General features: G+C 41.2%; 2 protein-coding genes across 5 annotated transcripts in view; one reads left to right on the top strand and one right to left on the bottom strand.

Annotated features, from left to right (window-relative positions):
* The window catches only part of METTL6 (methyltransferase 6, methylcytidine), an 8,495-nt gene extending 4,578 nt beyond the window's left edge, over positions 1 to 3,917 (bottom strand). Inside the window, exons 1-4 of one of the 3 annotated variants that reach the window (XM_051610787.1) lie at positions 3,901 to 3,917; positions 3,417 to 3,545; positions 1,737 to 2,120; positions 935 to 1,069 (exon numbers count right to left, since the gene is read on the bottom strand). In XM_051610787.1, coding sequence (XP_051466747.1) covers positions 935 to 1,069; positions 1,737 to 2,018 — 417 coding nt within the window. In that variant the 5' untranslated portion in view covers positions 2,019 to 2,120; positions 3,417 to 3,545; positions 3,901 to 3,917. Of the gene's footprint in view, positions 1 to 934; positions 1,070 to 1,736; positions 2,121 to 3,416; positions 3,874 to 3,900 lie in introns of those variants that run through there. The other 2 variants (XM_051610786.1, XM_051610788.1) reach the window with 2 other exon arrangements.
* Positions 3,897 to 24,462, top strand: EAF1 (ELL associated factor 1). Of its 2 annotated transcripts, none has more exons than XM_051610791.1 (6): positions 3,897 to 4,239; positions 7,730 to 7,824; positions 11,144 to 11,280; positions 13,856 to 14,022; positions 20,261 to 20,491; positions 22,791 to 24,462. In XM_051610791.1, exons 1-6 carry the CDS (start codon positions 4,137 to 4,139, stop codon positions 22,835 to 22,837), a joined length of 780 nt encoding a protein of 259 aa, XP_051466751.1. In that variant the 5' UTR covers positions 3,897 to 4,136; the 3' UTR covers positions 22,838 to 24,462. The 2 variants fall into 2 exon arrangements, with proteins under 2 accessions (XP_051466751.1, XP_051466750.1); XM_051610790.1 differs by lacking the exon at positions 22,791 to 24,462 and adding an exon at positions 18,119 to 18,248 and having other exon boundaries at positions 4,082 to 4,239; positions 20,261 to 20,381.

The following is a 24,462-nucleotide window of genomic DNA, read 5'->3' as shown; positions in this document are numbered from 1 at the left end:
AATACTATTAAGAGAGATTCTGTATCACAAAGTGATCAAAGTACAGATCCTGAGCTACAAGCAGACTGTAAACAGTTGGGGTGCATGTCACTTAACCTGCAGCTGGGCTGTTTTAGCCCACAGTTTTGCTGAGTAAAAGGAAACTGGTCTTGGCAAGAAAGAAATCCAGCAAGAGCTGTGGTGGCAACTTAAGTCATCCAGAAGCCAGGGTACACACTCAGCCCAACCTCATCTTGCAGTGCAGCTGTGGCATCCCGGAGAGGTGCTGTCCTCTCCTGTTTGCCACACTACTTCTTCCCACTTTCCCATAAGACAGGCAGTATGTGCCTTGTGGTTCTCAGACAAAGATGTCCCACAAAAGAATGCTTTCAAATAACAGGTATAAAAAAAAATTACCTCTAATTACAAACTTAATAAAAGAGGGGACTTTTAAAGCCCCAAACCCCCACCAGCCTTTCCTGGAAGACTCAATTTTGGACTGCAGTACCACCTACCTATGAATAAGCATAAACATACCTACTTCTAATCAGGCTACAAATATTCTTAATAATTTTCATAGCCCTGTTCTGAAGGTTCTCCTCAGGACTTCCTCTGCCCAAAAATATCAAGGGAAAGCTTCCATCCCAAAAAAATTTTCTTGTACTGGGCAGTCAGCAGAGACATGGTCAGTGCACCCAAAAAACACAGTCTTTCCAAAACATTCAAGGAATATACATATATTGCCATATAACAATTTGACATCGAAAAAATAGGTCTTGAACAATGATTTGGCTTCCTGCATAGGAGCTCCAATGACATCAGTCTCCACTTTTTGGCAAAAGCTATTTTACCCTTCTTACAAAAAGGAAGGCAAGAGAGGTCTGCAGTTCCTGTCATTTGTAATTTCAGAAGCTTCTGAAGACACTCTAAAAGAAGTTTCAAATATCACACCAACCTTCACATACTCAACAGCTCTGGGAGAGAAATCACAGGCGTATGCAAAAATATTCAGGTCTTCTTCTAAGAGTGGAAACAAGCAGTTCCCAACCCCACAGCCTGCTTCTAGAATGGTCAGCTTCTGATCTGCAAACTGGGGAGGAATAAATCCATGATAAAGCACACAATTTTTGTTTTCCTCGTGATATGAGCAGAGACACTGTTGAATCAGCATTTTAAAAGCTATAACCAATTTTAATTACCATGGATTCAAAAACAGAAGTAGGCATCAATTGGATAATCTGACACTACAAACCAGAAATACTGATTTCTGCAAAATTACAAATCTTTTGAGAATATATTATTTCTTTACACATCTACCCCTTCAGTAATCAACAGACTGTTGTACCATTTCTATCTTGTCTTTCATTCATCTATAAGGAACAACAGATGTATCTGGCTATTCCCCTTAATGATGTTTTGCAATTAGCCTGTAATTCTGGATGCTTTTCGTTAGTGTTCTGAAGTGCACAAACTTGCAGCAGAAAACATCACATCACAGACAGACAATTTGTTTATTTAGGACATAAAAGAAATATTCCAGATTTAGATCTTAGTATCTAGTATAGGTCAATTATAAACTGAAACCAAATTGATGCAACTGATTCTGAGGAGGTGTCTTTGATATTAAGAGAGACTACACAGGGCACTGCAAACTTAACATGTGACAGTTCTTACCCTAATAGCTCTGTTAGAAGTATTATTAAATCATCTGGAAACAATAAATCCCGTCTTTTACAGAGGAAGTGCATAGATCTCACCTCCCGACATGCTTTTAACTCTTGAAACTCTCTGGTTGTCCAATGTCTGTCTTTAAAGAAGTTGGTGCTGTTTCTTTTGTAAAATAGATCCCAGTTCTTCTGTGCCTCTTTCTCCAGTTTTAGTTGTTTGAACTCAGACACCAAAACCTGATCTTTTTCCAGTCTCTCAGCTTCTTCTGGACTAAGGATTCTTGCACTATGGCCTTTTTTTTGGAAAGCACCATCTTCAGTAGATGTTGTTATTACATTTAAGCAATTGGCTGATGTGTTTTCTTGGAACATCCTAGATTCTTTCACACAGATATTAATGCCAAAGATACGACAGTGGTTTTTTTTCTTTAGTGTATATTTCCATCATTTAACCTAGGTAAAACAATTGCAGCTCTAGAAGCAGGAAAAAAAATGACAAAGAGTTACAGTGTGCACTTATAATTTTACAGTGATCTGTCCCACCTGACAGACTGCAATGCCACCAAATTTATCTTAAATTTCAGAAATCCTCCACCTAAACTAATAACTGCATATGACATCACACTGATGTCAACAAGAAAGAAGATGCTGCTCTTCCCTCTGCATCCCAGAAAGCTACCTAACAAGAGAAAGATGGTACAGCTCTAAGCTTATTTTCACTAAAACTGACTATGAAAGGAAAGCAAGGGCTTTGTTTCTTATTAAACCTGGTTAAAACACCTCAGAGAAATCTAACTGAAAATCAGGTGACACTTAAAATGCCCATTAAAGTCGATGAAACAGACTGTATTCATGTTAAGTGTTTCTCCTCCCTACTCCAACTTCTGTAAGAAAACACTGGTGAAAACATCAGCATTTAAAATACCACATCACTTGAACAAGGGAGCAAAACCAGTACCATGGCTATAATTCCCATAGCTGGCCTGTATCAGCACTGCTTCCACTGCCTCCTCCTGAGGATTCACACTGGTTTTAACAATCACATGTAATTTTACTTGTAGAAGTTAACAAAAACGGAGCAACGAAAAGAGTTCTGCGTAGACTGGGAAGGGACCCAAATCTTTTCCCTGCTGTGAAACTAGTTCTGCCCTCTGCCTTGCCACAAACATCCAGGTCCTGACAGCTGGCACATGTGAATCAAATCCTGCGCAGCTCAGTAACTCCTAGGGAAGCCCAGGTGGCCAACACCTGCCATTTGTGTACCCCAGCGCCCAGAAACCAGCACTAGCGTCATTTCACCAAATCGGAAAGGAGAAAAACCCAACAATACCCAGCCGAAAGCACTAAATAAATACACAAATAAATAAGTACTTCACTTACATCTTTTACCTAACATGACACAAACGTGCACATAAAATACAAACGTATGCAAATGAAATAAAGAACCCTCGGCATTTTGTACAGCTTAATGAGAAACAGACGCTTTTTTTCCTTCAAAAACAACGGAAAAGGTTACAGAGAACATAGGATCACAGAACCATCCTGGTTGGAATGGACCCTTGGGATCACCGAGTCCATCCCTGCTCCACAAAGCTCTCCCCTAAACCACATCCACCACCAACACATCCAGGGATGGCGACTCCACCAGCTCCCTGGGCAGCCTGTTCCAGCGTCTGGCCACTCTTGCTGTGAACACTTTCTCCTCCTGTCCAGCCTGAAGCCCCCCTCTTGCAGCCTGAAGCCATTCCCTCGTGTTCCATCGCCAATTACCTGTGAGAGGAGACCCGCACCACCCTCTCTGCAAGGACCCGTCAGGCTGCCCGGAATGAGTGTCTCTTCAGAGAAGAGTACATCCTCAACGAGTAACTTGTCCAGCAAAACTTCGACGTGCCTGGCACGCTACGAAAAAGATCAAGGTTTGTATTTAGAGAAGAAAAAAGCCCAAGCTAGTCGTTCGCGCCCAGAAAACGCTGCGGTGGGAAGGCAGCGCGATGACAAACGCGCCTTTCAACACCCTCCGTTTAGGCTGGAGAGCCTCTAAAAAGGTGTCTGAGGCAGCCCTAAACCCGCCAACAGCTCATACCTCCGTGCGAGCCCCCAGACGCCCCACAGGGACACGGCCTCCCGCCCACAGCGCGTCCCCCCGAGGGGCCGCGGCCGCCGCGCTGCCCCCCCGGCAGGGAAGGCCCCTCCTGCCCGGCCCGGCCCTGCCCTGCCCTGCCCTCCCGGGGGCGGGGAGCCGCGGGGCTCCCACCTCTCCCGGCACGGACGCCCCTCCGGGCACCCGTGTCCCCTCCGCGGGGATCCCAGGCCCCGCAGCGCCCAGCACCCCTTCCCCGCCCCGCCCCGCCTCGCCTCGCCCGGCAGCAGCCGCCGGCTCCGGAGCGGTTTCTCGGCTGCACTCGGCCCCCGGAAGGGCGCCGGGCGGCAGCGCGCAGGGGAGAGGAAGGGCCGGGCCGGGCGGGGAGGGGACGGGACGGGGCCGGGGCCATGAACGGCTCGGCGAACTCGCTGCTGGACAAGGAGGAGCACCCGCTGCAGCTGGGCGAGAGCTTCGAGCGGCGGCCCAAGGCCTCCTTCCACACCATCCGCTGTGAGCACCACCCCTTCTCTCTCTCTCTCTCTCTCTCCCGCCCGCCGGGCCCCTTCCTCCCTCCCTCCCTCCTCCCGCGTCCCGGCCACTTGTCGCCTGCCCCGGCGGCTCATCCCCTCCTGCCGCGCCCACCCCGTCCCCTGCCTGGCGACCCTCTTCTCCTTCCGCCCTGTCCCGCCGGGCGGCCTGGGGCCGGGGGGCAGCCCCCGCCCGGTGCCCCGTCATTCCCGCAGGGCTTCCTCCCGGGATCCCGCCGCGGCTTCTCGCTCCTTTGGGACCGTCCCCTCCCTGCGGGGCTTCGGGGGCCACCTCAGGGCTCCAGCCCCGCCTCGGTGCCCGTCTCCCCCTTCCTTCCCGCCCCCGCCCCCCCCCCGCGGGTGTTTTCCCCACGGAGGCAGCTCAAATCCCGGCGGGAATCTGGCGGGAGAAGGGGCAGGTGCGTGTCGGCTGGGAGCGCTGGCAGGGAGGAGAAGGTTGCAGCGAGACAGGCCGGGGCAGGCGAACATCTGAAGGAATTGTGCACGAAACGTGCGTTGAGTCGCTCAGGAGGACGAAACGATCATCTCCGAGAGGGGGTGGCTTGCTGGTTCATTTTAAATTTATTATTATTATTGTTATTAGTATTATTTTTAGTGGCAGGTCACCGCAGGCCCTGGCCGGCGCGGCAGGTTGGCAGCCGGAGCGCCCGCAGTTTGATTTTTTTTTTTTTGACTGGCTTTTTTTTTTGGGGATGAGGCAACGTGTAACCCAGCAGCCCTGGCCAGCCCGCTGCAATAAGTCGCTTCCCAGAACAGCGAGTAGAAATGACTCAGGCTCACACAGCGCTGCCTAATAAGCGTAAGATAAATCCCGAGGCAGGCTCTCGAGCAGTTGTGAAGTTTTGGAATAATTGCAAGAATGTTGTGGGCTCTATCTCAATACCAGATATTGTTCCAGTTGCTCTATTTGGTGCATTTAATTCCATATTAGAAGATTATCTTGGAAGAGGAGCTCCCTGTATTTCTGTGCTTGAATTCTGTGGGCAAGAAATTGCTCTTTCTTCCCCTAAACGAGTCCAGGATTTAAAATGAGTAGTCAATCACCAACAGTCAATGAATGCAATAATAAACTTATATTTCAATAGCTTCGTGTTAAGGTGGGGAATTTGTGTGGTTAACCGTAGGATTTTTTTGGGTTATGATGCATAATCCTGGGCCCACTCTCATGGCTCGTATTCATACAGTAAGACTAAGTAATTTTGGTGATATTAGTCACCTGCATGTGACTAGAAAGAATGGCTTTCTAGATTGAGTTGTTACTCAAGCAGATGGTCAATGATTGAGGCAAAGCTATTTTGCTCAATAGTAAACTCAGTTTGGTGAATTAACACTTAGATTTTGTGTGTTTCACCCCTCTGGTTATCCATAATACTGAAAAATGCCATACCATATGTTTGGTGCATTTAACTGTTTAACACTGAATGGTTTTATCTAGCACTAACATACAAGCAAAGCTCAATTTATAATTCAGAATTTTTAAATAGCCTGTCACATGACTGAAGTTGTTGTTGTCTATCGCGTATTAATTAAATCTAAGACGTATCCAGATAGAAATACACTGGATTTCTATAATTGAAAGTGCTTCAATAATTAATTCCTTAAGGGATTGCAAAGCCAAAGCTCTTCAGACTACAACTGGAAGAATGCAGTATTATTTCAAAAGACTTTCTGTGTGCTGTATTTTCCATACCTGACTTACTCAAATGAGATCTTTTTGTTTCCTGGTTATAAATTATTGATCTGAAATGATTTTTCTGGAATCTGAGCATTATATTTTTCCCGTCATCCTCTTCATGCAAGCTACAATGAGAGGATTTTGTAGGCTGAATTTGTTTTGGTCTCCTTCGAACACTTCATTCCTTTCTGTAATGTTTATGAAATACTAAAGGACTGAAAAACTGTATTATCCCTGGAAAATGCATCTTAAATACGTTTGAGTTTTGGGAAAAGGCCTGCAGGTACATTTGGAGGGACAGAGGTGCACTCCACCTACTTACAGCAAGATTAGCCAAGCACCCACACCTAGTGAGCTAACCAAATGAAAACAATTTGTTGAGCTTGTTTAGAGTAACTATATTTTGCTGATACCTAAGAAGGAAGCGTGATTGTGATATTCCTTTTAATTTAGTGACTCCGCTGTTGAAACTCTTGATCCCTTTTTGGCAAAGACACTAGCTCTTGTACAGCTGGTTTTGTTTAGCAAGCTTGCACATAAAATAGGTGGGGAACAATGGCTAGAAATAGATTGCTCAGATGAAGACGAAGGGTATGATTTGGCCTGGCAGTTAAGGCATGAGGATTAAGTCAAGTGTGCCTGATTCTGCTTGTTGTGCTGTCAAAAGTAAAACTCAATTAGACATTAATGTCCTCTTAATGAGAATTTGTTACAAGCTGGAATTGTTGTGGTTTTGTTTTTGTTTTTTTTTTTCTGCAAGTGTGCTCTTCATAGCAGAATTATATTTTAAATAATTTGTTCTGAGATACTAATTTCTTAGCTAATGCAGTAATTAAAAGCCTTGATCATTAATATGATCATACCTCTTCATATCCAGAGATGCTAGAATTGAATGGAGGCTTATTTAAAAAAAAAAAAAAACAAACAAAAAAAAACTAAACCTAAACCAACACAATAACAAAAAAACTCCCACACAACCCAAAACCCCAACTTACATCTTTCTGATATTATTGCATTTTGTCTAAATCCTGTGCAAAAATATTACAGGTTCTAATAGCTTTTTTTTCTGGTTTTTCTGACCCATCAGTATGACAGAATAAGGAGGAGAAGGTACTTTTAAGTTAAACTATTCTTAGTTCAAATAAATATGCTAAACATAAGTGCCTTGTCTGGGAGAGAATGCATTCTATACAATGCAGCAAAAATACTTAAAGCTAGAGTTAGTTTAAAGCTATTTACATTGTCTCACCTTAGTCATGCTTTCCATCCACAGTGGCTTTGGACTAGCATGGAGCCTGCTGAAGTAAGGTAGCACCTCTTATTTCCTCATAGAGGAGATCTGAGATCTCCCCTACCCTTGAGGAGATATTGTAGAGGCAGGGTGGCTGTTAAATAGCCAGAAATATCAGTAGTGCTAAATGAGTTGGTGTTACTGAAGTAGTCTTTTTCAGAGCTCTGGGTCTTGGAAGTAGATACTTTTTTTTCAGTTGCATGATACAGTTTTACATTTGCCTGCAAAATCCTCACTCAGAGCCTGGGGTTTGGAGAAGTCTGCTTTTGGTCTTCAAATGCAAGGTCTGGAACCTTGTTTCAAATAGGAGGTTTAGAATCTGGTGCTGATGTAACTGGGGTGCTGAGCATAGACACGTTGTACTGGTGTGTTATTCCATCCCTGCTGTAAACAGTAACATGTATTTTGTATTTAGCATTCCTTAAAATCACATGCAGTGACTCTTTGCAGGGTAAGAAATATAATCATAATTGTTTTCCTCTTTAGATGATTTTAAGCCAGCATCGATTGATACATCTTGTGAGGGTGAGCTCCAAGTTGGTAAAGGAGATGACGTAACAATCACTTTGCCACATATTCCTGTAAGTTTGCTATATGTGTGTCCTTGTTTACTAACTTCAACAAATTTGAATGTAGTGACAATCTAATCTGAATGCTATTTTCACTTTCATTTTTGTTAATACCAGTGGGTTCAATATTTAAGCAGCCAGATTTGTAGTGTGTTACCTTGGGAAAGGACTGTACAATTGAGTCTTTGTAAAGGGTTATATTTGTAAGGTTCCAGTCTGTTCTTTACTTTTGATTCCTTCCTTCTTGCTCTTCGTTGAATAACAAGAAGACTTTTACAGCTAGCTGGAGCTCTGTACCTGGTTTCCATCCATTTTTAGTGCTATGGCTTAATGAAGAAAGGCAAAGTAATTGCCTTTTTTAAAGATTTGGTGTTCAGAAGCCACAGGAAGGCTGTAAGCATATTCTTCCCATTACTAAAACATATATGGATATCATTCCTGGCTTCAGCTTTATCAGTGAAAGTGAGTGAGGTGGTTCTGGTGAGTGACAATGAAGTGGTTTCCCATCCACTTCCTCCTCAAATTATGCCATAAAGACCTACTGTGTGAGAATGCTGGCCAAAAAGCAATAAAACAAGTGATCAAACTGCGTAGTTGCAGCAGTTTTGTAACTGAAGGTTCAGTGGTTTCCTGTTCAAAACAAAAGAAAGTGCTTGCATGCTGAAACTGGGTTTGTTTATTAGCTGAAGCTAATGCAGTGTGTCAAGCCAGTAAACCAGAATTCACAGACATTGATGAGTTTGGTGGTTGCAGGGGGGCACCAGTCAGTTTGGAAGCCTTGTGTCAGATCCTTTTGGCATTGCTTATTCTAGCATGTTGGTGTTTTAATTGGTAGGTGGTGGTACTGTGATAATTCCCTGAATGAGGCTTTAGCCTGCTTCCCCCACTCCTGTTTTTTCTATGGCTTTGGTCACCTTTAGTGCTGCAGGAGGTCACTGGTTATTTTTCTATTAAAATCATGAACATGGTAGTGCTACTTGAAAGCAGATAACAATACAATTAATAGCAGCAGCATTCTTCTTGGATTAACTGGGAGCAGTGTTGTACACTCCTGTTTTGTGTTGAACAACATGACTTGTAATGTCCCTTTCTGATTCTCTGTACTGGTAAGTTTGGTTTGATTGTCTTTCCATTAATATGAACAGCTTTGAGCTTATAGCATGCTTCAGGAGCTTAGGTAGTTAGCTGCACTAAAAGCAGCCACCATGTGTCTGTGTTGTTCCAAGGCAGGGCTGCCTGTTCCAGACAGGGAGCTGGAGAATACTCAGCATACTGGAAAAAGAGTGAGAAGTATTGAGGTCGTTTCATTCTGACAAGATTTATTGAATTTCTTGGATCCTGCTTGGGTTCTTCTTGGGTTCCCAGTTGCCCAACAACTGGATAGTATTCAGATTCTAAGTTGTTTCTTCTTGGGTTCCCAGTTGCCCAACAACTGGATAGTATTCAGATTCTAAGTTGTTTTTTGAAATTGCCTGGTCCCTGAGGATATCTCTGGTAATTTGTTCAGTGGAGGTGTGTTGGTGTCCCTTGCTGCTTGGATAAATTGAAGTACTATTTCTACATGTGGGTTTAGTGGTTTTAATATTTGATAAACAGTCTTGTTTGGGGAAGTGAAGATCTTGTGTTTGTTAAAAAACCCTCACAGCATGAAAACGAATGTATTAAAAGTCACCTGTTTCACCTGCCTTCTTCTTCTATCCTGTGGTATTTAGGCACTAACATAAAACCTAGACTTTTATTTCTAATTAGAAGGACAGAACAGTTAATTTGCTTAAGCAGGATGCTCTTTCTGCCATTTTTAAATTATTTTTTTTCTAGTCAAAATCATAGTCTTTCCTGAGTTAGGAGGCTTCTGGGTAGCAGAATGATAGCCAACAAACTTTGATCAATTTTCATTAAATATGTGCTTTATACATTTGCTGACTTAGTTGTCAAGAGCGAGTAGAATTTGACTTTAAGCTTGCTTTTTATTCTCTTAAATATTCCTTTTCTCTCTTAAATGTAGGAATAATGAAAACATATCATGTCTTTGAAGACTAGACTTTTTTGAGACACCTTTTCTGAATCCTTTCTGTATATCTCACTGTATCTTTGATGGGGATTCAAATTTTTCACCCCTGCTGTTCTGAAGCCATTTTAAATTCAAACATTTTCTGTTTATTAGCAATATGGAGAATAATAATGGTGTTCTGAGTGGTTAAAATATTATTGCCTATTTTTTCTACTCAAAATACAATGTAGAAACGTGCATTTTTTCCTTTTTTCCCTGTTTTTAGTGTTGGTTTCCTACAGCATGTGCGAAGGTGCACATGAATAAACATTTAGTTTTTTAAATTCCTTTTGTGCAGTAGCCATAAGTTACAGAGAAGTCTGAGAAGGTTTCATAGCTGAGAACGTATTTCTGTATTTTGGTATATCCCCTTAGAGTAACATGTCCTTATTTGACATGGCCAGGCCTGTGTCCACACTGCTGTGTGCAGCCAGACCGTAGATTCTGCCTCCTGTAACCCCAAACTCGGGTGTCTGAGCCAGCCTGCGCATGGATGCAGTACAGCTGAGCATAATCTCAGCATTATCAGTTAGCCATTATCAATCAGCATTGTCATGCACCTCCACATGAGTTTGACTTTTTTAGGTCTCAGTCTAAGCCATTAGACTTTTATGGCTCTGTGCAGCATTGTGTGGACTTTGGGACTTTCTGGAAGGCATGAAAGTACCCCATTTGCTTTTGAGAAGCTATTTTGGTATTATTGCATGGCATCTACGTGCTAATCTGACTTTGAAGAAGGCAGCTGTTCTTAACATAGTTTGTGACAGTTGCTCGTAATCCACTATGAAAATAACTGCCTTTACAAAAAAATAAAATACGAAATACAAAGCAGTTTAAATTATTTTTCAATTGACCATATATTTCTTTAGGCAAGACTTCTGCTACACAAATTATTAGAACTTTATTTCTAATCCAGGCCCAAGATTTCCAGAGCAGAAATGTCAAGATTTCTGACACTTGTCAGAACCAACTGTGCAAATACAGTTAGGTTACCATTTGGGGAATGAAAACTCTAAATAATGGCAACCATGGAGATTTTTTTTCACTGGAGAGACACTTAAAATTCTGAAAGGCATAATATGGCCATGAGGAAACATCCGATCTACTGCATATAACTGTGTTTTTCCCTTTTTCATGAGTTAATGTTTTCTGTAGGAACTGAACATTAATTGCTTAGCCTCTTGGTCACAACAAGATGTGTATTCATTTCTCTTACTGTTTGTAAATTTTGGGGTAGAGGAATATAACAACAAAAATTGTGTGCTCTTTCTTTGATACCAGGGTTCAACTCCACCAATGACTGTGTTTAAAGGAAATAAAAGGCCATATCAGAAGGACTGTGTGCTTATTATCAATCATGACACTGGGGAGTATGTGCTGGAAAAACTTAGTAGCAGCATTCAAGTCAAGAAAACAAGGTAAAGCTGGGGACAGTGCTGTTGATAGGATTAATTCTTGATGAAGTTTCTTCTTCAGATTGTCTTTTGAACCAGAACTCAGTTTTCTTTTATTTTGTAGTGATGTTTAATTACTAAGCCTTATGGGCTTTACATGGCCAATTATCTTGCCTAAAAATGCAAATAGAAGTGTGAATCCAAGAGTAAAGAATTTGTCAGTTCTTCATTCTGAAAGGACATAGTTATAATTTGCAGTGAAATACTTCTGATGAGTTGAAGCTTTGGAAGCTGGCTGAAGGACGAGATGTGTTTCAGGAATCTCTACTTAAATGAAAAAAACATGCAAATATTAGGCAGTCAAAGGATTGTTAGAGTTTCTAGATTTGTTCTCTACAGCTTCTTGTGGGAGTCATGATGCTTTAATAATATACTCTCTTGGAGCAAGAAACACTCATCCCTGTATTGGGTGAGGATCTATAAAGTGCAGCCCAAGTCCAAAGCCTCCTGCTTGGGCAGGGAGGGGAGAGAAAACTGTAGAAATAAGAGTTGTGGGTTTTTTTCTATTAGAATTGCTGAGGCCAGAAATCCTCTCTGACCCAATATTCTTTCTTCACTGCACAAATGCTACAAAGTGGGCAGCTGGAACATTTTGGTAGTCTTGCTTCTCTGCAAGTGCTTGAAGTCTCTGGATCATGTTCTTTCAGCATCACTGGACCACAGGATATTGAGAAAAAGAAAGGAGTTATTAAAAAGCTACATGAAGAAGAAGCAGCTTTTAAGAAATTGTACAAATTCTATATTAAAAAAAGATAAAATTATTGCAGTGTAGAACTTTTAGCTGCAAAAAATGCTAGAAATGTGGGTTGCAGATCATCAGCAGTTGGCTGGAAGTTTGCCAAGAACACCTTGAGTTCACGGTGAATGGACTCCTCTGACTTAGTGATGTGAAAACTCATCCATGTGGCATTCATCTTGTCCAGAGGACATCAGCATGTCATACATGAGTTTTGAATTCCTAGTGTAAGTTCTGCTGGACTTGGTCCAGGTGATGCTTAAGCTAGAAAGAAGCAAAGAAGTGCAGGAGGCCTTGGGTTCAGTGAGGTGTTTGGATCCACTGAGTTTTGGCTTTGAGGTGAAAAATGTTTCAACTTCTTTCAAACAGAGGCAGGGTAGCAAAAAATGGAGTATCCCTGTTTTGAGGAACAGCATTTTGCAGAGTCATTCAGTTTTATGGATCAGAAGTGTTTGGTGTTGTTTTTTTATTATTATTTTCATGGCTACTTTGATCTTTAATGACCTGTTGGCACTCTGTGGGAGCAGAGTTTTTAGTGTTAACTTCCTGATGTCAATTGCGGGGGAGTAATTTCACCTACTCTACATAAAACCTTCTGTAGTTTCAAGAGCATAATTAATACGGGAAACAATCTTTGGCTTTTACCTTTCACATGATAAGATCAGTGTATTCCCAAATCCTCACTTCTCTTTTAAATTGCCATTTAAGATGTATTGATGTGGTATCTAATAGCTGCATTTTAGTGATGAATGAAGAGGTGGTTCTGTGCTTAATTTTTGAGGTTGCTTCTACAATTTGAAATACCCAAGTTACTGCTACATGTGCTGGCTCAGATACCAGAAGTCATTTAGGTAAAGCCCCAGGGAGTTCCACATGGGCTAGTTTAACTTGTTTCTCAGTGGGATTAGCTGACAGGCACAAAATGTCACACTGCTGAGCTGGGACCCTCCTAGAACCGGAACTGAGCTCTAATATCCACATAAGCTGCTCTGTGCTGTGCTGCATAAAGCCACACCCCTAAAGGCTTTAGTGTTATGTGATAAATACACTGCACATTTTAGCCTGATTGTGGTGTAACACAGAGGGGCCCTGAATGAGTGTTTTGTTTTGGGGTTCTTTTCTGCCAAAGATTGTCCTACAAGCTGAATCACATCATTGATTCAGTAAAAAGAAGAAATACCTGATCTGAATTGAGCAACTAGGTATAGTGTATCTCTCCATAGCATGGAGACTATTTCCCACTAAGGAAACTGCTTAAATTTTTTTAAGGGGTAACAGCAAATGAATGGAAAACAGGAATTAAGTGCTAGCATGCTGTATTGAGCAGTAAGAATGATTGCTCTAGTCAGATTGACCTCTGAGAGAGTTCAGCTTGAGATGATTCAATTGCAAGTGAGAAAATCGTTTCCTTTGCCATGAATGTTTTAAGCAGGATTTTGTTATGAGTGGATTTGTTTTATCATGCGGTTACTTTAAATTACTATGATTGCATGTTCTTTTTTAAAAGTACAAATACTAATTGCTAAATTAAAGCCTTCATTGTTCTTTAAGTAGAGAATTTGGCACCACTGAACCACATCTGGATTTGAAAATGCATTTTGTAAGAGTGTTGCAGTGTAGTTATATATGCATATTTACTATTGAAGGCAAGTGTTGCATACAGAAAGCTGTAATTCACTGTTCATCTTCATAAAGTAGGGATCTGCACAAAAGGAAGTCGCAGATGATGCATTAGTATCAGGATATTGAAAAAGCAAAACACAGTTGTATGGTACCGCTGAATATCTCTGGTTGTTTTTTCAGAGCAGAGGGCAGCAGTAAGATCCAAGCCCGAATAGAGCAACAGTCTGCCCGAGCATCTCAGCCTCCTTCACAGTTCAGAGCCCCAACCAAGCCAGCAGCTGGACCTAAAACTTCTCCTTTGAAAGATAATCCTTCCCCTGAGCCTCAGCTGGATGACATCAAGAGAGGTAAAGAAGGGTTTGTAGTTGCCTGAGTTTTGATTGGCTTTGTCTTTCTTCTTTATAATAAAAGCTGCGACTGTGCAATTTATAAAAACATGTTAGAATGTTAAGGGATTAAAAGATGGTACTTGACAGCTGGTTTGTCATCTTTATATCTCATTTTAAGGCATCTTAGTGAATTATTTATTCTGTTCTGCTAGCATAGATGTTTATCTGGCATGAGAGGACTTCCACTTGGTGGATAATTTTCTCTCTTCCAAACTGTTTCTCTTTTCGGAAAAGAAGACAAAATAAGTGTGAATTCAGAAACCTGCAGCTAAAGGAGTTGAATGGGTGTCTTAGGCAACGGCAACAGCAATGGCTCATGGTCCTAGATGTAGTTATGCAATGAAGTAACTTGGACAAAAGTTATTCCTGCACTGAGTAAAGTTGGAGCCATTTGCCAGTGGGATGGAAGGGCTGGGTGGCCATGCCCCCATCAGGAGACGTTTGTGCCCTGCCAAGCAGTACTAGTAGGGGAGGGATGAGAGAGTGAGCAACCCTGCATCTTCCCCTTTACCATAGTCACTCCTCTGCAGCTTTTATCACATCTGCCATATAGTTGCTATGCTTACTCATAAACTACCTTGAAGGGATGAAGGGGATGACTGGCTTAACTCAGTCTTCTGCTCAAGCAGTGCTTTGGCTCAGTGTTTCACTGTGGGCAGGGTGCACTTTCTTTGCCCATATCCTACTGTTCACACTGGTGTGGTGTCTGATTTTGCTGTAGATAACACAGTCAGAATGAGAAAGAGTTTAAATTTAAATTTTTATTTGGTTCTCTTGTATCTCTTGTCTGGCACCAGATGCAATTCTATTTTAAGATTTGTCTTTCTCTCTAGGTTTTGGGTTTTTTTGTTGTTTGTTTGTTTGTTTTTTCTGGGTCTTTTTTTTTTTTCTCTCTGTCCCATATAGCTATTTTTGCCTGTAGACTTAGCCTGTGTTAATTGCCCAGACTATATTAATTACTTAGCAGGGTATTTTTTCAGTTTGTGGTAATCACTAGGTGACATTTTTACTGCTAAGCTATCTGTGTGTTTGCACAGGTGCTGACTGGTCTCACTCTTTCGCAGCAATAGTGTTTTCAATACCTGGATGATGGTCAGCAGGCAGAATGAACGTCTGAGAGTCTGTTAGCTACAGTTCCCTTAGCTGCATTGCCATTTTTATTTTCTGGGTAATAGGTAAGGAGAAAGATAACAGGTGATGCATTATTTTAAAAATTTAATCAGTTGTACATTTTTAATGTCTTTTCTTGCGGTGTGTAACAAGTGACTTAACTGTTGGGGCACTCTTGCACATGTACAGCAGTTTGTAAAGATCATGTTATGGTAAAATACATTTCTATAGTGTGACATCTGTTCTGCAGAGACCATTTTCTAGTGGTCTAAAATACAAATCACATTGTTTAGAACTGTATTGATAATTTTTTACCACCTGATCATCTTTTATTGGAAAGTACCTTGAAATAAATAACCAGTAGAGTTTTTCTCCAAAATCAAGCAAGAGAACACCTGACCTGTACTAAAACTAGGATTTCAAGTTGCTGTTTTATAGAGACAGTCATTCAAGGCCCAAAAAGACAGAGCACAAATATGAGGGCAGGGGGTTTTTTTGCTTACAGTTAATGCTTTTTTAACTTTTTTCCACCGTTGACTTAGAGTGTCAGCATTACTACACCATTTATATTATAAGAGCCTACTTGGGAAAGGTAGAACTTAAGTGGCACTGTGATACAATGATAATAAAACTTAACTAAAAGCTGTGAGAGAGTCTTCAGCCCTGTTATCTTTCCTTAATGTCTTTTTATGAATAAAGACTTGTGAGTTCTGAGGAGACTGTGTTGTTCCATTCAAGCAGTAGCTTTCCTTTTGGGTGAAGTTGCTTGCAATCCCCAAAAGAGGTGGTTGAAAGCATCCCTGGTGCTGTGACACTCTCTTGCTCCCAGTATGCCCTACTTAAGGGCGTCTGATATTTTACAGTTTTAAGGTAACCTCAGATCAGGTTTCTGCTTTCTCCCATGCCCTCAGCTGTGCATTCCCATAAGCTCCCCTTACAGATGAGCTGGGAAACAAACTTTCAGGTAGGTCAGTTCTCTGTCCCATTATGCCGCTGTCGAAACAACAGTGCCTGGGGACAGAGTCCAGAGCAAGTTGGAGTTGAACCGGTCCTTTATGCAGAGAGACCTTTAGGAGACTGTGTCTAGGGTCCTGCACCAGAGGAATCTCTTTCCTTCAAGCTTTTATATTGTCTTCCTGTCTGAAGGGGGCAAAAGAGAGGGTAAGAGAGCTTCTTCTTTTGAATACTTGGCTACATCCGATAACATTTCATTAGGCAGTGAACATTTACACACATATACCACAAACAGCCGTTTATGTGCATGAAATAATCAGCGTTTATCAGACATATTTGACCACAGCAGGAATGTTTTTAATAACATTGACATAATTGCAGCATGCCAGACTTGAAAAAAAAACCAAACCACAGAAACGTATTTCTGGTTTGGAGACTGTAAATTCAAGTGCTTAAAAATCTGAGTTGATCTTGTTTACGTAGAATGCAGCTGTAGTCTGTAAGGATTATGCCATAGTGCTGTTTGTCTCTCAAGAACACCTCAATCACATTTTTTTGTACTTCAGTTTCAAATACTGCTTCTCCTAGCTGCAGTCTCCACATACTAGAAGTGCCAGTATCAAGTTGATTTTTTTTTTTTTTCCACCTTGCATACCATTATTAACAGTGAGCATTCTGTGATGGGCATACAACCTTATCCTCCCTAGAGCTGAATTATTTCCAAAAGTCCTTGGTATTCTGCAGCCCAAGGTTAGGGCTTTAGTTAAAAATTCTGCATTTATTCTGAATTTAGAAGAAATAAGAACCCTTAGATATGATTATGGAAAGAAATTAGGGCATTGATACCGAGTATATCCAGAAGACAGCCCTGTTGAGAAAGGCTGAATTTTTTTTTTTTTACTTTAAAAGCTGCATTGACTGCCAGTATAAAACAGCAAGCTGTTTTGTTTTCTTGAAAGAAAGCCTGCAGTTGTAACATGAAATGAGCAAGAGATAAGGTTCACTTAGCAGTGTCAGCCTTTTCAGATGATGTAGACTCAATTAAAGCAAGTGTTCAAAACTATACTAAATGGAAGGCTTTCTTAAAAGTAACTGCTGCACATCCTGACTCTTCTCATGTTTTAAACCTTAACAGTGCATCAACATGAGGCATTTGATCTCAACAGTGCCAAAAGATCTAGGAAGGTTCTGACTCCTTCATTGTTCAGCTTAACACACATGTACAAGTATACAAAAATAATTTTAATTGGAGGCACCACAAGGAAATGTTTAGCCAAGCCTTCAGTACCTCTAACTGCCCTAAGCATAACAGGCAAGTAGGAAAACGCAAAATTGGACAGTTTTAAAGCGGATGTGTTTTTCCTGCAAGGGTTTCACTATTGGCTTAGCCACCATCTTTGACATGGCGACAAAGGACTATTTTGAGTGCATTTCTTTTGTGGTCCTGCTGGTGTTCTGCCTGGCAGGCTGAACGATGCAGCAGCCACCCTAACGTTAGTGAAAAGAGTTGTTTTTTTCTCATCTGCACAGACGAGATGTTTAGAATTCTGCGCTTGAGTCATTAAGAGACAAGAGAGACCTGAGGGGAAGCTGACAGCCTGTGAGGCAAAGGTTACTAGAAGATGGGCTCAGACCAAGTTTACACCAGTGACCACTGTAACTGATAACACCCTTAACTTCCCAATCTTGAAGCTTGTGATGCTGGTGCTGTTTTGCTTTCTCTGTCTCTGTTCAGCATAGTGAGCACTACCATTTCTTCCAAGGCATTTTTCTTTCCCTGCTCATAACCAAAACTCTTTTTATGGGCTTTTAGTTTTCTGCCTCCCCAGAAGAAAACCCTCATTTTTCAAGCTGACAGTAATGTCTAATTCTATGTAAAATTACCCAGGCTAATCTTCCTTTGCTATTCATCAGACTGCATCACTTCAGTTTTCTCCTCACCTACTGTATTGAGTTCAAACTTCTTGTTTAGATTTTTTTTTTTCCCTAGTTCCTTTCACCACCAGTGCCTCTTTGATTCCTTCACCATCTTCACACTATATGCTGCTTTCTGAGCTGCTGTGTTCTCCTCTGCCTGTGTGCCAACACTCCTCCATTTCAGCCACAGACTCTCTATCTCTGTAAGCATATGTTTATAATTCCCAGACTAAATTATTAGACTTGTTTATTGCATCATTTTGCAGTATGGACTGTAGTCTGTAGGCAATTGTGCTTGCTACAATCCAGAACATTCTAACAGTATCTTTTTAGTAACACTGTCACTTATTCTGATTGTCAGTAGAGAGATGTTTACATTTTACACCATTAAATTAGGAAAAATAATTTAAATCTGGGCTACTTAAAGGGAAAGAACCTTTGTTTCTGTTGACCTTTCCTTTAGCTTTCCCCTGTGAATTTCTTAGCCTTGAACACTGACAATAGGAACCGTTTGAAATCCTTGGTATGGGTAGGCTCAGAATAGTGACTTACAAGTGCTTATTTGTCATGTATCAGACTCCAGGCATGAAATGGATTTTTCAAACCTGGAAGACTGTGTTGAGAGGGAATAAGAGAGGCAGACGTTACAGTACAAAGTAATATCTTCTGTTGACCTAATACTAAATTCTTCCTCTTCTAGTGGTCTCTTATGCTATGTCTTCAAGATAAAAGAGTAAGTTTTACCTGGCATACAAATAAATTATGGAAAACACAGGTGGTCTAGTCAGGGATCTAGATTCAAGAAGTTGGAGGAACCACCCCCCTAAAACTATGGAGTTAGTCATGTTGTTGTTCCCTTTCAGTGCACCTTCTTTGCCTATAACTATAGCATTTGAAATTGAGCTCTGAACTTTTAAATTGAAAAATATCAGTTTTAAAACCAGCAAAAGAAAACCTAAAACTAATACATGCTGAGCTAGAGGAAACTTTCCAGCAAGTAATGTGGAGGCCAAAAACTTAGCTGTTACTCTATAGTGTTAAACAGCCCAAGGAAAATGGGCCTTACTTATAAAAGGAACTCTTACTCCTGCCAGGGCTGACGATGAGAAGCATTAAATTGTGCTATTTGTACAAAAAGTAGACACACCTTTTACATGATCTGGCTATGCCAGACACAAGGAAGATGTCCCCAGCTGAGAACCTGAGAAGATGAGGGGTTCATCTCACTGACACACATCTGACCTAAAGTGAATTAGCCCTGATATCAGTTCTCCATTTGTCAGGGAGAGATGAGAATTCCTCACTTCTCCCTTCTTTCATTCTTCTCCCTTTAGCCTGTGACTTCTCCAGGGCAAGCACTGAGTTCTAACCTGATTTGAGGTGACTTACCTTAATAGCTGTTTAGTAACCAGTCGTTCAGCCAACACCAGCTGTTGCTGATGCGGCTGTTGTGGTATTCCAGTGTTTCTTTGCACTGGAAGCCCTGAAGTGGGGTGTGTCTGACTTGAGTAACTTCCCAGTTTCAGAGTATTCTCTGTATTTTCCTGGCTACTTGTAAGCTTTATAGCAGGTTAGGGTATTATTACCACTCCCCAACATGGGAATATTATAGTCCATTCTCATCTGCCCCTCTGCAACGTTATCTCATCCATCTGCTTCTGAAGCTTGTTTACAATGAGTTGTGTGTGACTTTGCACTGGAGCAGTTTCATACGTTATCTGAAGTGAAGGCAGTTTCTGTTGTGATCATGTGCCTCTGCCCTCCTCCCCATTTTGTGCTTTCCAAATGCCTAAATGTCACTGACACCTAACTGTTTAGATTCCTTCACATTAAGATGCTTTTAAAAAATAGGCTGGCTGTTGACCTGTAAAACTCAATGAGGAAACGTACTTAATTTGTATGTAGAGCATATAACCTGACAAAAATAATGAAGCAGGAAGTGCTTTCAGCAGTGTAAAATATATAAGTAATAATAATGGAAGTGCAGGTTTTGTGATCCTAAAGTATGCTGCTGCTTCTTTAAATTTGGCTACAACAACTACATAAAAAAGTATTCCGAATTTTGTGGTTTTTCCCTCCTGTCTCTCTCTTTCATGCAAGATATTTTGATGTGATAAATTACACTTGACAAAACTATTGCATATTCAAATTCTTTTCCAAAATTCCATGGGGCCCTGTTTGTGGTTTCAACCAGATGAATGTCCTTTTATTTCAGAGCTCAGAGCAGAGGTTGAAATTATTGAGCAGATGAGCAGCAGCAGTGGAAGCAGCTCATCGAATTCAGAAAGCTCATCTGGGAGTGAAGATGAAAGCTCCAGCAGTGAGGGGGAAGAGCCAGCACATGTTTCCCCTTCCCAGCCACCACACCAGCAGTATAACAACAGGAATGCTGTTGCTAACGGCACCAGCAGGCCACAAGGAAGCAATCAGCTCATGAACACGCTCCGTAAGTAAAGACTTGTGTCTTATCACTGCAGGAAGCTGCTCGAGGCCACTCGTTTTCTTAGCACGTTAGGCTAACTCCATGAAGTGTGGTTTGCCAAATAGTAATCTCAGGGAGTTGTACTAGCTGAAATATGTTGGCAGATTTTCTGAACAGAAGGCTGAGACCTTTCTGAAGGTGTGGAGATTGCTTTAGTTTGGTCTAGAGCCTGTGGGCATCCGTGCAATGGTCCCCATTGACCATGCTGAGCCTTGATTCAGACCTTCAGGTGGAATGAGTGGGTAGTGGAGCATCAACAGGAGGGTCTGGTGCACCAGAGAATGGGAATTATTTTAATGTGAAAACACAGATTAGACATAAAGTGTCAGTTAAAGGTCTCTAAAGGAATTACACAAGCCTGTCCTGTGGTCGTAAATGCACAGTCTCCCTGGTCTTCATTATTAACTGTATTGCTTTGTCAGAGTATTTGCTCTATAGTGTGTTAGTCTCAGCTGTATTTTCACAGATACCACGTATCAAAGGGAAATTTAAAGTTCCATATATTTGGTTAAAATATCATAGCCTGCAAGCACTGAATTGCTACAAACTTACCCCGCTGTTTAAAAACTGTAAAAAAAACCACATTTTTAAAGCATAGTTTTGTCTCAAGAGACTCTATCTGGGGAGATGGTGTATATCTGTGTTGCTCTTTCCTTATGCTAGATCAGGTATATTCTAACTCAGTGGAGTTAAAATATTGCATTTACAAGAAACTAGAACTTAGCATAAATTGTTCTTAATTCCTCCTGAGGCATGTTTGTGTACATTTCTTGGCACCCACAAAGGGAACTGGTGGAGTTTAAATCCAAATAAATGCAGGGTTTCCAGCTTTGAGAAGACAGGTACATTATACAGACAGTACTTACAAAGGCCAACTGGATAACCAGAGAGGCATATCAGTCTTTCTGTCAGTAATGAATGCCTAAGTGAAATCCAGAGTTCAGCAAAGTCGGTAGTACTCTCATTCCATTTCCCTGTTTCTGGTTGTGAGCTGCCTCTTCCCTTCTTCTCCTGGGCCATGACAACAGTACTTGCATAGATTATTTAATGTTAAGAAGCCTCTGACTCCAGAAGAATTTGGGAACTTGTAGGGTAGTTCCTTCTTTCATTCAACGATTTTTGTCTTTGAATTTAAAATTCTTTTGCCAAGGATTAATCTGTCCTTGAGCACTCGAGATACTGGTGACCATATACATGGGGAGAATCACACATAATCACAGAATCTTAGGGGCTGGAAGGGACCTTGAAAGATCATCTAGTCCAACCCCCCTGCCAGAGCAGGATCACCCAGAGCACATCACACAGGAACGTGTCCAGGCGGGTTTTGAATGTCTCCAGTGAAGGAGACTCCACAACCTCTCTGGGCAGCCTGTTCCAGTGCTCTGTCACTCTCACAGTAAAGAAGTTTTTTTCTGATGTTTACATGGAACCTCATATGTTCCAGTTTGCACCCAAGTTTAAGTCACCCTTAACCCAAGTTTTCTTTTCATAAAACAGGAGATGAAGAAATCCAGGGTGTAGCTGCTCTGCTATACCAGTGTTTAGGGCAGGGCTTTGGGAGAATGCTGGAAAAACTAGGTTCAATTATCATAATACAAGCATGATTCTTGCCCCTTTTATCCCTTCCACTTCACCAAATCACACATGCTCTGCAAAACAGGGTCTGAGACTGTAGGGTTGATCCATATCTTGGCCTTCTTTTGTCTGATTTCCCTTGGCACATTTGAGGGGAGCCTTCATCATCACAGCACGTGTCAGCTTAGTTCAGTGGATAGCCTTGAGTTGCAATGGCTTTAACATTCCTTTTGGCTTATTGACATAAGGAGGCCTTGCCTTGTCTACCCAAATGGTCTTAAAACAAGAAAATGTATTGTAAAAGGATTGAGAAAGCCAGGGAATTCCCCAGTGCTTTGTCCCAGAACTGTATACGGGCGCTTGGCTGGCTGAAGGCTGTGGAATGCCTTCCACAGCTGCTAGCACGAGGAGCCCTGTTCTCCCACCAGGGAGCAGCTTTGGTGACTGTGAAGCCAAAGCCACTTGATTTGGCCTGGATCCAGCTGTGTATCAGCCCCACACAGATGTTCATGTTTTTGGGCATGGGGAGCAGTTCCATTAAATGACAGCTGATGGTTGCATTAAGTTCTTGTGTTATTCTTATTTAAATCTTTCAGCGTAAATGTGACTGTTCTTTGGTTTGATTGCCATGAAGTGTGAATTAATTCCTACCCTCTTGTTGTGTTTTGTTGGGTTTTGTTTTCTATAGGAAACGACTTGCAGTTGAGTGAGTCTGGAAGTGACAGTGATGACTAGAGGCTGAGCTTTTGCTGTTTCTGTTACATATACATGAAGAACTAATTTGCCTTGAAGTGATCCTGTTGCTTACGAAGAGGAGCCAGTGCAGATAGTTCCATGTGTGGAATTTTAGTAGAGAAAATGCATAGTCCCTACAAAATAGCAATGCTGAGGGCTGTTTTACTTTGTGAATTAGGTGTATATTTGTGTATATTCTTATTCTTTTAAAGCTTTAAATAGATATGTACAGTGGGTAAGCCCATGTATGTTCTCATGTTCCTGTCCATGATCTGTACGTTTAATGTGTAACTTCATTATGTCATCTAAAAATTTCTTGTTTGTTGAAGATATTCAGCCCATCATGACTTTGGGGGGTGTGGGAAGGAGCAATTTTTGTACATAGGGTGAATATGAGCCAACAATGAATTTAAAAAGACATGCAGGAGCTAATGTGTACACTGAAGTGGGACTGCCATAAATTAAGTTTCTATGCTAATTTGATTTCTTTGGTTTGGGACTTTTAAAATGTATTTTTATTGCTATTTATGGCTGATTTAATTGACTTGCTTTTAAACAGTTGGAAAAGATAAATCATAAAGCCATGCTCGTCACAAACCTGGCTGCACCAGTGCCTTATAAGCAGGTTTTTTAAACAGAGCTTCAATTCCTGCCACCTTTCCTATAGGGAGCAATACTGAAACCTCTTCAGATTGCTTTTGCAGATAAGAGCTGTATTTCACATACAGACAGTTGCACTCAGAGGGTAGTTACTCTAGCAAGATAAAGGATATACATCATACATCGACGCATCCAAATAAGAAGCAGATTAGCATTTTCTTGTGTAACTGAACTGTCTCGTTTAACTCAGACATTCAGACCTAGTCTTTGGAAATACTTAGGAGCCTGATTACAAGTGAAATTGCAATGTCACAGATAGAAGATACTGGACTTACTGAAACTGTTAAGACCAGAGCCCTGTTTGCAGTTTCCTAGAGTATACAGAAAGAAGAGATGACTAAACAATTGTGAAACAGCCGAAGTCACTCTCCCACCACAGTTGTCCAGGTAGACTTTAGTTCATACCGTTTTTTGGACAGGATCTCTGTGCTTGGCAGGATTATGCAGAACATGAAATATTTGCCTAGGGTGAAATTCACTCCTGTTTAAGGGGGTTTAAAAGGTGCTTAGTTGGGTTATCATTAACTTTTTTTGCTTGCATGGAAAACAAGTGCCACAGGCAGCTTCTTAAAACACCAGGCTGACTTTTTAGAACCAAAATTCAACTTGCATAGGACAAGTGGCACTGTAGTTGTGGCGTAATCCAGAGGAATGGGAAGCTGAATTGGAGGCCTCTCCATTCTCAAGTGTCTGCTTAGCACTGCTGTTGTCTGTCAGTGAATTTGTTTAACTCCTGTTTGTTTACTGAGCTTGTTCTTTCTTTTTTTAAGGTGTTGAAGAGCAAGGGGACATTGGCAGGGAGATTTTATTAAATGGTTTATTTTTTTGCATTAGATAAATATTTAGGCATATTTTTGCATTATTGTACATACATTTAAAAATGCTTGTTTTTTTTAAAGTGTTTTATGATGTGGGTACATATTTTAACAGACAGTTATGAAATATACTTGATGTAAAGCCACAAA

The sequence above is a fragment of the Apus apus genome, chromosome 2 (genome assembly GCF_020740795.1).
Source record: "Apus apus isolate bApuApu2 chromosome 2, bApuApu2.pri.cur, whole genome shotgun sequence".
Lineage (NCBI taxonomy): Eukaryota > Metazoa > Chordata > Aves > Apodiformes > Apodidae > Apus > Apus apus.
Note: the sequence above shows the minus strand (reverse complement) of the source record. Positions and strands in the feature narration are given on the sequence as shown.